This window comes from Lagenorhynchus albirostris, chromosome 4, assembly GCF_949774975.1.
Source record: "Lagenorhynchus albirostris chromosome 4, mLagAlb1.1, whole genome shotgun sequence".
Lineage (NCBI taxonomy): Eukaryota > Metazoa > Chordata > Mammalia > Artiodactyla > Delphinidae > Lagenorhynchus > Lagenorhynchus albirostris.
This window is the reverse complement of record NC_083098.1, coordinates 30252894-30270148: the sequence shown is the minus strand read 5'-3', so window position 1 is coordinate 30270148 and position 17255 is coordinate 30252894. Positions and strand designations below refer to the sequence as shown.

Below are 17255 nucleotides of genomic sequence, written 5' to 3'. Positions count from 1 at the left end.
GCCATTGGTAGCATTACTGCCTGAACCATCGCTCGCATCCCCTCCATCGCTTGCATTACTGCCTTGTCCATCACTTGTAGTACCGCCTGAACCATCACACCCCCCGTCCCCACGCCTCATGGAAAAATTGTCTTCCACGAAACCGGTCCCTGGTGCTAAAAAGGTTGAGGACTGCTGGAGTACAGTCTACCTGAACAGTACCTCTCAGGTACTATGGTTGATTAAAAAAGAAGAATAGGTAAAAGATGTGCTTCCTTAATCACTTGTGCTATGATACGGAGGATAGAGTAATATAGGTAGCAATTGAATGGAATTTTTATGATCCTGTGTAAACAAGTAAAATATCTGCTATGTATATAATAAGCATTAAGTATAAGTTGGCCTAAAATAAAGGCCTTTATAGAATTGTAGAATATTCCTTAGAGGGAAAGAAGATTCAGCTGGATCTTATGGAAGTTAAGACTTTGGATGTAAAGAAAGGACAAAAAATCAATTGCAGGTGGTTTTGGCACTCATTTTCCATCATTCATTTAGTACTTATTTATTGATTGTAGCCTGTGTGTCAGGCACTGTTCTGGAGACAGAAGATGTAGCTGTGAATAAGACTCTGCTGACATACATAGAGGAGAGGACAAATAATAAATGAATGAACAAATAAGATAATTCAGATAGTAATAAATGCCTACGAGAAAACAATACAGGATAAGGTTATGAGAATGAAGAGGGGAGAGTTTATAGGGAAGCCAATATAGCATGTCAAGAGGAGATTTGTGAAGAACTGACACTTGATTTGAATGAAGAGAAGTAGCCAAACAGTTTGAGATCTAGGTCACAACCTTTTAAGGTGAGGAAATATCAAGAGCAAAGGCGTTGAGGAGGGAATGATGTTTGTGAATTATTGAAACAAATAAAAGGCCTGAGTGGCTGGAGAGAGTGAGGTTTGGAAATGTCAAAAGTATCCATGTTTCTGATCGCATAGGTCCTTGTAGGCTATGGTCAGAAATTTGATTTTAATTTTCTTTGGTAAGAATATGTTGCAGAGTTTTAAACAGAGGAGTGGCATGATGTGACTTAGAGTTTTATATTTCCTTTTTTTGATGGTGACATTTAAGTGTTTATTTTTTAGGTTTTAATTTACTTATTTTTAACTGCGGTAAAATACACATGATATAAAACTTAACCACTTTAACCATTTTAAAGTGTACACTTCCGTGGCATTAAGTACATTCACTTTTACATGCACAGCCACTGTCAGCGTCCATCTCCAGAACTCTTTTCATCTTACTGTACTGGAACACAATACCCATTCCTTCCTACCACTGGCAACCACTGTTGTACTTTCTGTCTTGATGAATTTGACTACTCTAGGCATTGCATATTAGTAGAATCATACAGTATTTGTCCTTCAGTGTCTGGCTTTTTTTCACTCAGCATAATATCTTTAGGGTTCATGCATGTTGTAGCACATATTAGAATTTTCTTCCTTTTAAAGGCTGAGTAATATTCCATCATATGTATGTACTGCATTTTACTTATCGTTTCACCCATTGATGGACACTGAGTTGCTTCCACCTTTTGGTCTGCTAGTCCCTGCTTTGGATTCTCTGGCTATATACCCAGAAGTGGAATTGCTGGTCATATGACACATGTATGATTCATATGACATATGGATCATATTTTAATTTTTTAAATTAAATATGAAGAACTGCCATACTGCTTTCCTTAGTGGCTGCACAATTTTACATTCCCACCCACAGTTCACAAGGGTTTCAGTTTCTCCATATCCTTGCCAACATTAATTTTCTGGGTTTTTTTGATAGGGCCCAAGTTCAATCTCTGGTCAGGGAACTAAGATCCCACAAGCCACACAGTGTGGCAAAAAGGGGGAAAATAAATAAATAAATAAATAAAGAATGAATTGTGATAGAGTAAGGGTATGGGGCAAGAATGGAAGCAGATATATCAATGAAGATACTACTGAAGTATTTCAGGCAAGAGGTGAAGGTGGCTTAGACTGATGTGATAGCAATGGTGATATATGATATATTTAAGAGTTAAAGTAGTAGAACTTGCCTTCATGATTTGGACTTGGAGGTGAGGGAAAGATAAATAGAGAATTAATCCTAGGGTTATACTTAAGGGGACTTAGGAGCTATTTATTGAAGTAGGAAAAAATGAGGTAGGGATAGGGGAAGAGTTTTTATTCACAGTCGGTAGGTAAAATCAAGAGTTCTGTTTTGGAAATGTTAAATTTGAAATGCCCATTGGGTATACAAGTGAAGATTTCAGTTCAACAGTTGACTATGTGGGTTGAAAGTACAGGGAACCAAGAGTAGGGTTAGAGATATAGGAATCAGCAGCACGCGGGTGAGATTTGAAGGCTATAGGTGGGATGAAATAATTTAGATAGAGGAAAGGGCACAGAACTGAGCTCTGGGAAACTACAAAATTTAGAGGTAGTACAAGAAGGAGGCAGTAGGAAAGGAGACAGTGAAGAAGCAGCTACTCAGGAGAAGAACCAGGAATGTGCTATATCGCATTGAAGAAGATAAGAGAAGAAAATGTTTTTAAGAACCTTAAGGTACTTAGAACAGTTACCTTGCTATTTGCATGTACTCCTAACTTCCTATGTTAGATTGTGAACTCCCTGTGGACAGTTCTATGTATCTTTGTATTCCTCACATATAGTACCCTAGAATTGCCTGACATAAGCAAACGTTCAGAGTTTATTTTCCATGCAAGCTCTGCTAGTCCCCGGACAGTGATCAGGCACTGTTCTGTATCTGGAGATAATAAGGATAATTTACTCAAGGTTGGTGCAATCTGGAATGGAAAACAGACTTGTCAATATATAATTGAGATGGTGTCAAACAGAATGATACATTGTAATAAGTACTACAAAAGAGGCATATGTACCTTTTGTTTTTGAGTTCTGTGGAGGGAAAACATATGTAGGATCAGAAAAGGTTTTATGTAGTTAAATCTTGAGTTTTGCTTTGAAGGATTAATAAGATAAGCAAGATGGAATAAGAAATGATGTGTTTCCTGGCTGAGAGAATAGTAGGGACAGATGTAAAGTGGTATAAAAGTACAGGTATAATGTTTGAGAAAGCAGTCTTACCGTATAAAGGAGTAGCAAAATTTCTGGAGATCATGGGAAGGTAGTTAAAACTTTTAAAAAGTGTACAGTGATGATCAGATTTTCATTTCAGAAAAATGACCCTGATGAGGCATTGGCTGGAATAATGAGATTAATGGAAGGACATTTGATTGGAGGCTATTGTAAAAATTGAAGCCATGATGTTGAGTGCCTGAGGCACTGGAAAATGTTACAGAGAGAAACAGCTTTTAGAGTTATTGCAGAGGTAGAATGGACAGTACTTGGTCTATTGAAAGTGAAGAATGATGAGGAAGGAAGAGTCAAATATGACTGGTATTTCTAGCTTCAGTAACTAGGTAAATAGCAGTGATGTTAGCAGTCAGGGTAGAGGAGGAAAGAATGCATGATCTCTGAATAAGGGACTAGTTTCATAAATTATGTTACATTCCACCCTCAAAAGTTCTCTGTATGATAATGGTGTACCATTAAGTAAAATAAATAGCTTTGTATAGTATGACTCCTTTATACCTGTGTACATAAATATTTATATACACATATACGTATTTACTATATATGCACATGTATACCACAGATACCATGTATGTTTTTATAAGTTTAGAAAAATGTAAGGACAGGAACATAAACTGTTAATGGTTGTGTGGATTATTCTGAAAAATGGATAGCAAAGGGGGTTGTGGCCTTTCCATTGTTGCTTCATTATTTAAATGTTGCATGATTTTTTTTTTCTACATCATATGTTACCTTTATGCAAAGCACCAAAACAAAACAAAGCAAAACAAGACAGTATGATCTGTCTATCTAGGTATCTGTACATTGTGTCCATCTTGAAAAAAAATGGCAGGAAGGGGTGTTTTGGTTGTCTTCAAAATATAACACATTTTTTCCCCTCTTCATAACTTTTTGTTCATGCTGTTGTCCATAATGACATTTCCTCTTCTTTGTGCTTTTGCCCTTGATTTAAGGCTCATCTTTATGCTCTAGCTCTCTGTTGGTGCTTTTTTTTGTTTTTGTTTTTTATCTTGAGGAGCTCATAGGGATCTTGGCTTCTACTGAATTATGATAGCACACGTATTCTTATGTCCTAATTGTATTTGTATTTCTTATATATAGGTACATAACAAATTCCCACAAACGTTGCTGCTTGAAACAACATACATTTTCTATCTTATAATTTCTTTGGGTCAGGCATCTGGGCACAGCTCAACTGGACCCTCAGCTGAGAATTTTACAAGTCTGCAATAACGGTATTAGACAAGCTGTGTTCTTCTCTGGAGGTTGGAGTCCTCTTATAAGCTCACATGGTTGTTGGCAGAATTCAGTTCCTTTCACCTTTAGGACCGATGTCTCCATTTTCTTGCTGGCTGTCACTAGGATCTGATCTCAGCTCCTAGAGGCTCTCCTAGCCCCTTGTCACATGGCCCTCTCATGCCATGGCAGCTTACTTTTTAAAGGCTGGTGGGAGAATCTCTTGTCAGCCAAGGTAGAGCCTATATAATGTAACATATCACAGGAGTGTCTATCCCATCATCTTTGCCATATTCTATTTCCTAGAACCAAGTCCAAGATTCTGCTCAGGTTAAACTCGTGGAATGGGGTCATACAAGACCTTGACTCATTGGAGGTCACCTTAGAGTGTATCCACCGTAGCACATCTATTCGTATTTAAAGCTGGAGAGGACCTCAGAGTGTTCTCTTCCTCTCCAACTAAAATATAAGGAAAGTTCATCTCCAGTGCTTAGCATCTTTATAGCATAGTAGGTATTGAATAGATATTTGACAGTGATTCAAAAGGCAGAGGGAATCGTGCACAAAAATGTTAATGGATCAGAGTAAATACTCAGAAAACTTATTCAGTTATACTGTGTATGAAATGGTTAAGGCTTGATATTTTAGGACATGGTGAAATTGAGAGCATAAATTAAATCTGGAAATATTACGGAGGAGATATTGGCAGTATTTGTTGATTGATTAGGGACCTGGAGGAAGGTGGTAGCGAAGAGGGAGGGACTAGAATAACTTTGAGGTTGCTTGTTTGGGGACTGAGAGGCTGGTGTGCCAGTGACTAATCAATTCAATTAATATTAGAGTGCTGTGAGGCAGTATATTGATGTTAAATTCACGATGTGGTTTTTGGTCTCTAGAGAGTAACTAAAGCACAAACCAATATTTCACATCTACACTATGAAAGCAGTTGCTTTCTCTATCTGTAGAGTCATAGGAAATTATTCATTAGCAGGTTTTAAAATTGCACTAGGGATTGTTTTTATCTATAATGCCTGAATGTGTACTGTTTACCCTAATGATGTTACCCAAAAATCATAGATAGGACATTGCATTAACTTCTAAAGCGACTGGGAGACAGTTTGGGGTTAATGGAGAGGGTCTGACAGACCTGGAATCAAATTATAAGTAGTGTATATGAACTTAATAGAGATATGGAAAAAGTGGTAGAAGAGCAGGAAGCCTTTTTATTTTCCTTAGGGATTTTCTCTTTTCCTTTCTTTTAATTATTGCTTGTTGTAAAACTTAGAACAATAGGGAAATATGAGGAGGAGGACATATAGCCTAACTTTCTAGAGAAGGGGATGGAACGCTTTTTTTTGTAAAGGGCCAGATAGTAAGTATTTTAGACTTTGCAGGCCATATGGTCTCTGTCACTACTACTCAATTTTAGTATTATAATGTGATAACAGCCATAGATAATAGTTATTAAACAGATGGGCATGGCATGGCATGGAATGGGTTTGTTCCAATAAAACATTAACAAAAATGGTTGGCAGGCCAGATTGGCTCACATGCCATAATTCTAGTAATTCTGACCTTATTCTCAATGACTGGAAATTTGGTATATTCCCTTTCATATTTTTCCCAAACTCATATTGTACATAATATTCTTCAAAATATTTTCCACTTAATAATATATTGTGGAAAAACTTGTGTTGTTAATTCAGAAGAATCTATCTCATTATATGATTGTATATTTTGGTTCTTTCAGTTTTTCACTCTTATTAAGTGTTATAGGGAACTTCCTTGTACACACACACATCTTTCTGCACTTGTGAGAACATATTCATATGGCAGGTTACTAGGAGTGTAACGATTGCTTTGTATCAAAGTCTATGCACACTTAATTTATACATATTTTTTAAATTAATATTTATTGGAGTATCCAGTAGTTGATTTACAATGTTGTGTTACTTTCAAGTGTACAGCAAAGTGAATCAGTTGTACATATACATATATCCACTCTTTTTTAGATTCTTTTCCCATATAGGTCATTACAGGGTATTGAGTAGAGATACTGCTCAATACTCTGCTACACAGTAGGTTCTTATTAGGTATCTATTTTATATATAGTAGTGTGTATATGTCAATCCCAATCTCCCCATTAATCCCTCCCCCCTCCTCTTGGTTTGTTTTCTACATCTGTGTTAATTTATATTTTTGAGAAAAATGTTGCTACAGGGACTTACCTGGTGGCACAGTGGTTAAGAATCCACCTGCCAATACAGGGGACATGGGTTTGAGCCCTGGTCCGGGAAGATCCCACATGCCTCAGAGCAACTGAGGCCGTGCACCACAACTACTGAGCCTGTGCTCTAGAGCTTGTGAGCCACAACTGCTGAGCCCATGCACCACAACTACTGAAGCCTGCACACCTAGACCAGTGCTCCACAGCAAGAGAAACCACTGCAATGAGAAGCCTGCACACCGCAACGAAGAGTAGCCCCAGCTCGCTGCAACTAGAGAAAGCCTGTGTGCAGCAACGAAGACCCAGTGCAGCCATAAATGAATAAAGAAATAGATTTATTTATTTATTTTTAAAAAGTTGCTACAAAGAGATGCAAGAACCCCATGGAATGTCTGTAGACATGCCATTGTTGATGACTGTTGGGTCTAACTTTTATAGGTGGGCCTTATCTAATTGCAGTTTAGCTACTCTTGCTATTGACATAAAGACCATAATCGTAGCCCTGCCCATTCTATCTCTCCAGTTCCTTTAAAGAAGGGAGTTTAGAAGACTTTTACATAACATATTCCAGAAGACTCCCATTTCTATAAAATGAATCATTCTGTTGGTATTTATGGTAGGTGAATGGTATTATGGAAGCATTTACCAAGAATGGGTCAATCGTTTATATATTCAGGGTATTTTTTTGCAATGTTTAAAAGTGTATAATCATTACTAGCGTTCAGTATGAATCATTATATGGAGAGGTCTGTAGTATCACCGTTAATCACCTGTTAAACTGTTGACTTCTATTACCATAAATTAGTTAAAAAACATTTTTTTATAGAGAAGATTTTTTAAAATATTAATTTTATTAGCACTTATTTTTGGCTGCGTTGGGTCTTCGTTGCTGCGTGCAGGCAAGCGGGGGCTACTCTTCATTGGGGTGCGCCAGCTTCTCATTGCAGTGGCTTCTCTTGTTGCAGAGCATGGGCTCTAGGTGTGCGGCCTTCAGTAGTTGTGGCATGCAGGCTCTGTAGTTGTGGTACATGGGCTTAGCTGCTCCACGGCATGTGGGATCCTCCTGGACCAGGGCTCAAACCCGCGTCCCCTGCATTTGCAGGTGGATTCCCAACCACTGCACCCGTCACCAGGGAGGCCCCCCAAAATATTTTTTTATACAAGATGATTCATATGGTATATATTCTTTGGTGTGCCTTTGCTTAACACTGTTAGTGAAATTAACTTTCTTGTGCATAAACGTAGTTGTTTCTTCTTAGTGTTTTATTATATGAATATTCCACCATTTAGAAAATTCATTTTATTCTTAATGGGCATTTGGGTAGTTGCTAGTGTTTGGCTGTTATAAATAAAGTTGCTGTAAACATTCTGTTAGGTATATTTTGTGATTGTGAGAGTCCTAGTAGTTTCATATCCTTGCCAAATTTTGATACTAGAGTCTTTTTTTTTTTAAATATAGTGATTCTGGTGGGGTGTAGTATATTTTTTATGGTTTTAATTTGTATCTCCCTGATGATTAGTAATCCTGAACACCTCAACACCTTTTCATGAACTTATTTGCCATTTGGAAATCTTTTGTGACGTGCTTATTTGTGTATTTGGTTGTTTTTATTTATTGTGATTATTGCCTTTTCTTTATTTCTAAGATTTTCTTATGTATTTCAGATATAATTTCCTTGTTGACTATAAGTATTCCAAATCTCCCTTACTAAAGTTTGGTTTTTAATTCTCTTAATGTTGGCTTTCATAAGTATAAATCGTTAATTTTATCAATTTTCTTCTTTATGGTATGTGTACTTTATATTTTGTTAAAGAAATCTTTATTTTAACCTACGTCATGAAGATACTCTTATGTAATCTTCTTCTAGAAGTGTTTAGGTCTTGTCTATGATCCAATTAGAATTGATCTGTTTGTATGGTTTGAGATAGTAGTCAAGATTAATTTTGTCCATATGAACGTCAGTTGATTGATGCAGGACCAGTTCTTGAAATACTTCATCTTCCTCTTATTGCAGTAAATATGGAATCTGGTGAAAAATATAATATATATATATTTGTATATTAAATATTTATATTAAAATATATTTCCATATTAAATATTTATATATAACATTTATATAATTATATATTAAATATATATATATATTTGTTTCTGCACATTCTTTTCTGTTTCATTGGTCTGTTCATCTGTCTTTGCTCCAATACCACATTGTTTTAATTACTGTATCTTTATAATAAATCCTAATATTTGATAGTGTAAGTCCTCTATTAGGATTATGATTATTATTCCTCCTCTTTTCCCTTCTTCAAGAGTGTCTCAGATATTCTTTGTTCTTTACAGTTTCCTATAACTTGTAGAATAAAGTTGCCAAATTACACAGAAAGACCTGCTAAGATTGGGATTGGGATTCATTATGATACCAAAAACTTGGCCTCTGTGCACTGGAACCGAATCGAATCTCAGTGACAGAATTTTGGGTGAAGTAGAAAAGAATAGCTTTATTGCTTTGCCAGGCAAAGGGGGACACAGTGGGCTCCTGCCCTCGAAAACTCTGTGTCCCAATCTGGGCAGGGTCACTGATAAGATCAGGGTGTGCACAGGCCCCTTTAATCTGGTCTCTGGTAATTTCTTGATGAGCTTCTCTGGTTTCTTTAATCTGGCCACTGGTGCTCTTCTCTGGAATGAAGAATGCCGACATCTTCCATTTGTTGGGGGTTTTAGTTCTATAAAGAGCACAAAAGATATTGTTCTGTATATCACTTGAGGCAGAATCAGGACCCTGCCCCAAAGCTGCACTCTTGTTTTTCGGCAGCTCCTCCCTCGTATCTGCATCCTCTCCCTTCCCTGATTAGCAACTGCTTGAATCTCCCCTTTGGAACTTAGGGAAGGCCATGGAGGCTGGAGTGTGTTCCCTACAAACAAGGAATGGGGACACAGGAAGGCTTCTGTACTCAGGAGCGCCAAAGGGTCCTGCTTGGTTTCACTATGAAACTTTACTATATCTGTTGGAAGATTTTTAATCACAGTTTCAATTTCATTACTTGTGATTGGTCTGTTCATATTTTCTATTTCTTCCTGGTTCAGTGTTGGAAGGTTATACCTTTCTAAGAATTTGTCCATTTCTTCCAGGTTGTCCATTTTATTGGTATATAGTTGCTTGTAATAGTCTCTTATGGTGCTTTGTATTTCAACGGTGTCTGTTGTAACTTCTTTTTTTTCATTTCTAATTTTATTGATTTGAGTCCTCCACTTTTTTTGTTTTTTTTTGGTGGCCTCTCACTGTTGTGGCCTCTCCTGTTGCAGAGCACAGGCTCCGGACGCACAGGCCCAGCGGCCATGGCTCACGGGCCCAGCTGCTCCGCGGCATGTGGGATCCTCCCAGACCTGGGCACGAATCCATGTCCCCTGCATCAGCAGGCAGACTCTCAACCAGTGCACTACCAGGGAAGCCCCTCTCCACTCTTTTTCTTGATGAATCTGGCTAAAGGTTTATCAATTTTATTTATCTTCTCAAAGAACTGGCTTTTAGTTTTATTGATCTTTGCTGCTGTTTTTTTTTGTTTGTTTCTATTTCATTTATTTATGCTCTGATCTTTATGATTTCTTTCCTTCTACTAACTTTGGGTTTTGTTTGTTCTTTCTCTAGTTCCTTTAGGTGTAAGGTTAGATTGTTTATCTGAGATTTGTGTTGTTTCTTGAGGTAAGATTGTATTGCTATAAATTTCCCTCTTAGAACTGCTTTTACTGCATCCCATAGGTTTTGGGTCATTGTATTCTCATTGTCATTCGGTTCTAGGTATTTTTTGATTTCCTGTTTGATTTCTTCAGTGATCTCTTGGTTATTTAGTAGCGTATTGTTTAGCCTCCATGTGTTTGTGTTTTTTATGTTTTTTTCTCTGTAATTTATTTCTAGTCTCCTAGTGTTGTGGTCAGAAAAGATGCTTGATATGATTTTAATTTTCTTAAATTTACGAAAGCTTGATTTGTGACCCAGGATGTGATCTATTCTGCAGAATGTTCCGTGTACACTTGACAAGAAAATATAATCTGCTGTTTTCAGGTGAATGTCCTGTAAATATTAATTAAAACTATCTGGTCTATTGTGTCATTTAAAGCTTGTGTTTCCTTATTTTCTGTTTGCATGATCTGTCCATTGGTGTAAGTGAGGTGTTAAAGTCCCCCACTATTATTATATTACTGTTGATTTCCTCTTTTATAGCTGTTAGCAGTTGCCTTATGTATTGAGGTGCTTCTCTGTTTGGTGCATATATATTTATAATTGTTGTATCTTCTTCTTGGATTGATCCCTTGATCATTATGTAGTGTCCTTCCTTGTCTCTTGTAACATTCGTTATCTTAAAGTCTATTTTATCTGATACAAGTATTGCTACTCCAGCTTTCTTTTGATTTCCATTAGCATGGCATATCTTTTTCTATCCCATCACTTTCAGTCTGTATCTGTCTCTAGGTCTGAACTGTGTCTCTTGTAGACAGCATACAGGTGGGTCTTGTTTTTGTATCCATTCAGCGAGCCTGTGCCTTTTGGTTGGAGCATTTAATCCAGTCACATTTAAGGAATTATACGTATGTTCCTGTTACTATTTTCTTAATTGTTTTGGGTTTGTTTTTGTAGGTCCTTTTTTTCTCTTGTGTTTCCCACTTAGAGAAGTTCCTTTAACATTTATTGTAGAGCTGGTTTTGTGGTTCTGAATTCTCTTAGCTTTTGCTTGTCTGTAAAGCTTTTGATTTCTCCATCAAATCTGAATGAGATCCTTGCTGGGTAGAGTATTCTTGGTTGTAGGTTCTTCCCTTTCATCACTTTAAATATATCACGCCACTCCCTTCTGGCTTGCAGAGTTTCTGCTGAGAAATTAGCTGTTAACCTTATGGGAGTTCCCTTGTATGTTATTTTTCCCTTGTTGCTTTCAATAATTTTTCTTTGTCTTTAATTTTTGCCCATTTGATTACTGTGTGTCTCGGCATGTTTCTCCTTGGGTTTATCCTGCCTTGGACTCTCTGCACTTCCTGGACTTGGGTGGCTATTTCCTTTCCCATGTTAGGGAAGTTTTCGACTATAATCTCTTCATATATTTTCTCGGGTCCTTTCTCTCTCTCTTCTCATTCTGGGACCCTAAAATGCGAATGTTGGTGCATTTACTGTTGTCCCAGAGGTCTCTTAGGCTGTCTTCATTTCTTTTCATTCTTTTTTCGTTATTCTGTTCCACAGCAGTGATTTACAGCATTCTGTCTTCCAGGTCACTTATCCATTCTTCTGCCTCAGTGATTCTGTTATTGATTCCTTCTAGTATATTTTTCATTTAGTTTATTGTATTGTTCATCTCTGTTTGTTTGTTCTTTAATTCTTCTAGGTCTTTGTTAAACATTTCTTGCATTTTCTTGATCTTTGCCTCCATTCTTTTTCCAAGGTCCTGGATCATCTTCACTATCATTCTGAATTCTTTTTCTGGAAGGTTGCCTATCTCCACTTCATTTAGTTGTTTTCTGGGGTTTTATATTGTTCCTTCATCTGGACATGGTCCTCTGCCTTTTCATTTTGTGCATCTTTCTGTGATTGCGGTTTTCGTTCCGCAGGCTGCAGGATTGTAGCTCTTCTTGCCTCTGCTGTCTGCCCTTTGATGGATGAGGCTATCGAAACTTTACTATCTTGATTTTCTGTTAGTTGGCTTCTGTTTGGTTTTCATTCACTTGGTGTTGTCTCTTATTTTTCCTGTTCACTGGTGATTTTTTAAAAAATATTTTATTGGAGTATAGTTGATTTACAATGTTGTGTTAGTTCCTGCTGTACAGCAAAGTGAATCAGTTATACATATACATATAGCCACTCTTTTTTAGATTCTTTTCCCATATAGGTCATTACAGAGTATTGAGTAGAGTTCCCTGTGCTATACAATAGGTACTTATTAGTTATTCATTTTATTCTATAGCAGCATGTATATGTCACATTCATTTGTGATTAAATGTTGGACATTGTATTTAATAATGCAGGAAATTGTATTTAACAGTCTCTAGATGATGATATCTTCCTGTAGAGAGGATTTCCTTTTGAGTTTTGATTAACAGTTAAATTAGGTGCCAATTATGTTAATTTAAGACTGAGCTGATTCAAAGGTGGAATTTTTAAAATCTTTATGAGAGTTGCCTTATTTACAGTTTGCCTACTCCTATCTTGAAGCCCTTCTAGGTCTTCTTAAAGCCCAGGTTTTACAATGAGTCTACAGCACTGTTTTTTATGTTTTTTTTTTTTTCTTCTCACCATATGAGATTCTGAAAATTTTGTTTAGTTATTTGGCTGCCAGTTAATCTACGTGCAAATTCCATAATGTTGTTTGAGGGTCTGTTTTCATGTTTTTGAGAACTGTTGTCTGTTTCCTGGGGTATAGTTGGACTCCTTTTGTAAGCCTTGGTAAACTACTAGGATTCCTCTACCTTGACAGGTTATAAAATTCAATTTTTGTCTCCCAGCTCTATAAGACTTATAACAGCTCTGTTTAGCTTCTCTATTCCCGCCTGTGAGTAGCAAATGTGTCAATGGGAAAGGTCATGCTGAACATCTTCTCTAGGATCCTGGCTGTTTAAATCTTGGCTACCTTGGAAACTCTCCAATACCTTAAAAAAGATTAAAAGATAAATTTAATCTAGCATTTTCAGTTGCTTTTCTTGGATAGTTAGTTTGATAAAAGCGAATCTGCTGTTGCCAGAAGGATAACTTTTTGCTGTTGTGTTCTTCAATTATTTAGTGTAAAATAACGGTCCTTCATTTGGTATGATGTCAGAAAAGGGGAGTAAATGTTCTTTGCTCTCCCAAGTAATAAAATACACCACCTTTGAGCAATGAATAATCATATATGTCGTGTGTATACATATATTTATTTGATGATGTTTATCTCTTTATAGGTTGCTTAGCCAAACCATGAAGGATCACCTAGTAAGAGTAGCGAATGAAGCTGAATTTATCCTGAGCAGGCAGCGAGCAGAGGATGTTCACAGACATGCGGAATTTGAGGTAGGTTAAACCTAGGAGTGGTGTGAGGATGGTACCATTTTAAAATGTTAGTCATGGGAAACTGTGTAGGTAAAATGGCAGCATGGTCTTAGCAAACATGTATTATCAAAAAATTAAAAATAAATTTGTAAGAGAATCATGGGGATTCTAGGCAGATAGTGCAAGACTCTGTAGCCTTGGCTTTGATAGTTTTCCAATAAAGTAAATAGTGAAGGATTTTTGCCCTCTCTAGGCATGACAGAACAATTAACTGGAAATGAAAACCCCTATGGTAGATGAGATCCTTTAGGTTTCTAGAGAGAAGCTGAACAAGCGGCATGAAGTTTCTTTAACCTTGAGGTGGTAGCTGAGGAAATGAGGGAGAATACAGCTTTCTTCTTGGATCCTCACAGGGGCGACCAAGTGAAAGACCCATCCTGGGCCAGTGCTTGTCTCAGCAGTTGCTTCTGAACATGTGTAATAAACGTGAATTCATAGAGGAAATTAATGGTGTTATAGCTGTATAAATTACAAAAATTCACACTTAAGGTGAACTAGAAGCATTTGACAGGAACTTTTGTTAAAAATTTGGAAAAAAAATTAAAAAGCACCATCTGGGTTCTTTCTAATATATTAAGAGTGGATAATTCACATGTTGCTGATATTTCTCTGGTACATTAAAAATGATGAAAACCTCTCCCAGTTCATTTTATACACCCTTCATAGTATGAAAAAAGATACTGAAAAAATAAAACTGTAGAAGACAAATTTCAGTTAACAATATAGGCACAAAATTCTAACTAAAACTTTAACCAACATAATCCAACAATGTAATGAAAGAACTATACAATTGACTCTTGAACAACAGAGGTTTGAACTGGGGGGGGTCCACTTATCAGCCAGTATTTTTTATTTTTATTTTTTTTACGGTACGGGGGCCTCTCACTGTTGTGGCCTCTCCCGTTGCGGAGCACAGGCTCCGGACGCACAGGCTTAGCGGCCGTGGCTCACGGGCCCAGACGCTCCGCGGCATGTGGGATCTTCCCGGACCGGGGCACAAACCCGCGTCCCCTGCATCGGCAGGCAGACTCTCAACACTGCGCCACCAGGGAAGCCCATCAGCCAGTATTTTTTGATAGTAAATACTAAAGTACCACAGAGTCTGCAGCTGGTCAAAATTACAGATGTGGAGGAACCTTGGATATCGAAGGCTGACTATAAATTATATGTGTATTAACCTCCATGTTTTTCAAGGGTTAGCTGTATAGTGTAGACTGCTTATAATTTATTTATGGATGCTAAAGATGATTTGATATTAAGATATCTAACTATAAAATAAATTATATCACCAAATTAAAAATAGGAAAATCATGCGAATATATCAATAAATGTAGAAAAATGCATAGTACAAATTTTAGTATCCAGCTCTAATGAAACTGAGAAAAAATCATGTATATCAGAAAACAATCTAAATATGATAATGACTATTTACTATTATTTAAAATGTTTCAAGCCGTTTCTATTAAAATCAGGAAAAAAGAGTGATTGATATCTTCTATTAACATTAACAAAATTTTTTAATGTTTTTGCAAGTGCAAGATATTTTTAATATAATTGGTAGATAAAGAAGATGTAATATTACTTTCAGATTGCTCATGCTATGATCTAGGAAAATCTAAGAGATTCTTGAATATTTTTCTACCAGAATTAATAGGGACTTTAGTAAGATTATTGGATATAAGATAAATATGCAGACAAATTAATAGATTATCTTTTGAGTAGCAAGCAGTAGCCAGCTAAGAATGGAAATCAGAAATGTATACAGTTAGGACAAAAGTACTATTTTGGGTTGAATTCTCTAAGAAATGTACAGACACTGTTTGTAACAAAAGTATAAAATCTCATTAATACAATACAAAATATAAACTGCTGGAGAATCATTCCATGCTGGGTAGTGTAACTTGCTCTGTGTGTGTAAGAGAGAGAGACAGAAACAGAGACATAGAATTCTTCTTTTATTTTGAAATAATTTGAGACTTACAGGAGAGTAATGAGTAGTACAAGAACTACTCTTCAACACTCTCCTAGATTCTGTAGTTGTTAAAAGTTTAACACATTTGCTTCTCTCCTGTTTTTCTTTGTTTTTCTGAATTTGAGAGTAAGTTGAAGCCATGATACCCTTTTACCCCTAATTACTTAAGTGAGAATTTCCTATGCCCATTCTCTGTTTTAATCTTGTACAGTTATCAAATCAGAAAATTTTCACTGGTGCAATGCTATTATTTAAATATAGACCTTATTCATATTTTTCCAAAGTCTTCATAATGTTCTTTATAGTCAAAAAGAGAAAATATTACTGCCCCCAAAGATGTCAGTTTTTCTCAAATTAATATGTAAATTCAATACAGTAAAATTAGCATATCATTCCATTAGAATAACAGTGGAGTATTTGAAATTTAAATATACCTTTAAAAATATCTAAATATCAAAATCTTCCACAAAATATATTTGGATCTGCAAATATCCAGTTAATGCGGGAAAAGAAATGCATTAGTGTAGCCCTAAGATTTATGAAATAAAAATATTGAGGATGTACTTGATTTCCCAGATAAACAATACTAATTAAAACAATACTATAAAGACAATATATATAAAAAAATCTTCCAGATAGAGTAAGGATATAGGATGAAAGATGACATAGTAAGTATTTTAGAAACAGATTTGGAAAACTGTAAAAGTGGCACTGAGGCATATGGGAGAATTTTGAAACCAAGACAGGCCACTTAGAAAGTATAAAAAGTAAGCGTCTGTTACTACATATAATATTAAGCTGAGGAAACATACCATCAACAACATGGAAAGACATAATGGAACACGGAAAGACTGATAAATTAATATGTTTACTATATTAATAATTCTCATGAAATAAGTGAAAAATTGACCCAACAGGCAAATATTCAGAGGACAGGAATAGGGATTTCACAGAAGAATATGTTACCAGTAGCATTTAGAATGGTACTCAAATGATTGAATATTTACACAAATATTTAGGGAAATGTAAATTAGATAAATTATGATATAACTTCTCTGTTCTCAGGTTGAGAGAAGGAAAGAATGATAGCTAGTACTGTTGAAGGAGATAGGGGAGATGAGATGAGCAATGGTATTGTCTTATATTTTTAGTGGAAATGTACATTTTTGTGTTATGGGAAGGCAATATGTTCATATGTATTTTAATAATAATTATATTGGCATGTGCACACACACCCATTTACTCAATAACCCTATTCTGTGAATATATCTTTAAGAAAAAGTAATAGTATATAAGCATAGATATGTAAACCTGCTTATTGCAGTGTTGTATGTAAATTTAATAAAATAAAAACAACAATGGAAAAACAAGAAAATGTTTCCTTAACAAAAGAACCATCATTTTCTCAATGAACAGGATGTTAATAAATTATCAAAAAATGAAGAGCTTGATTTTTTTTAATAAGAGCTTTATTCATATCTTTGTTTTTTAAATTGCATACTTTAATCCACAATCTGCTATGAAAGTTGAAGATATTAGTCCTCTCATAATTCTTTTTCATTTTTGTCTCTTCAACTTCTAATTTTTAAAGTTATATTTTATTTTTCATATTGTCTAAATATGTAA

The 17255-nt window shown here is 35.9% G+C and overlaps 1 protein-coding gene across 3 annotated transcripts in view; it reads left to right on the top strand.

Moving 5' to 3' along the window:
* Nucleotides 1-17255, top strand: part of LRBA (LPS responsive beige-like anchor protein) — a 730232-nt gene that overhangs the window by 260448 nt on the left and 452529 nt on the right. For all 3 annotated transcript variants that reach the window (XM_060147738.1, XM_060147737.1, XM_060147734.1), the window contains one exon: nucleotides 13510-13618. In XM_060147738.1, the coding sequence (XP_060003721.1) occupies nucleotides 13510-13618 (109 nt within the window). The remainder of the gene's footprint in view (nucleotides 1-13509; nucleotides 13619-17255) is intronic.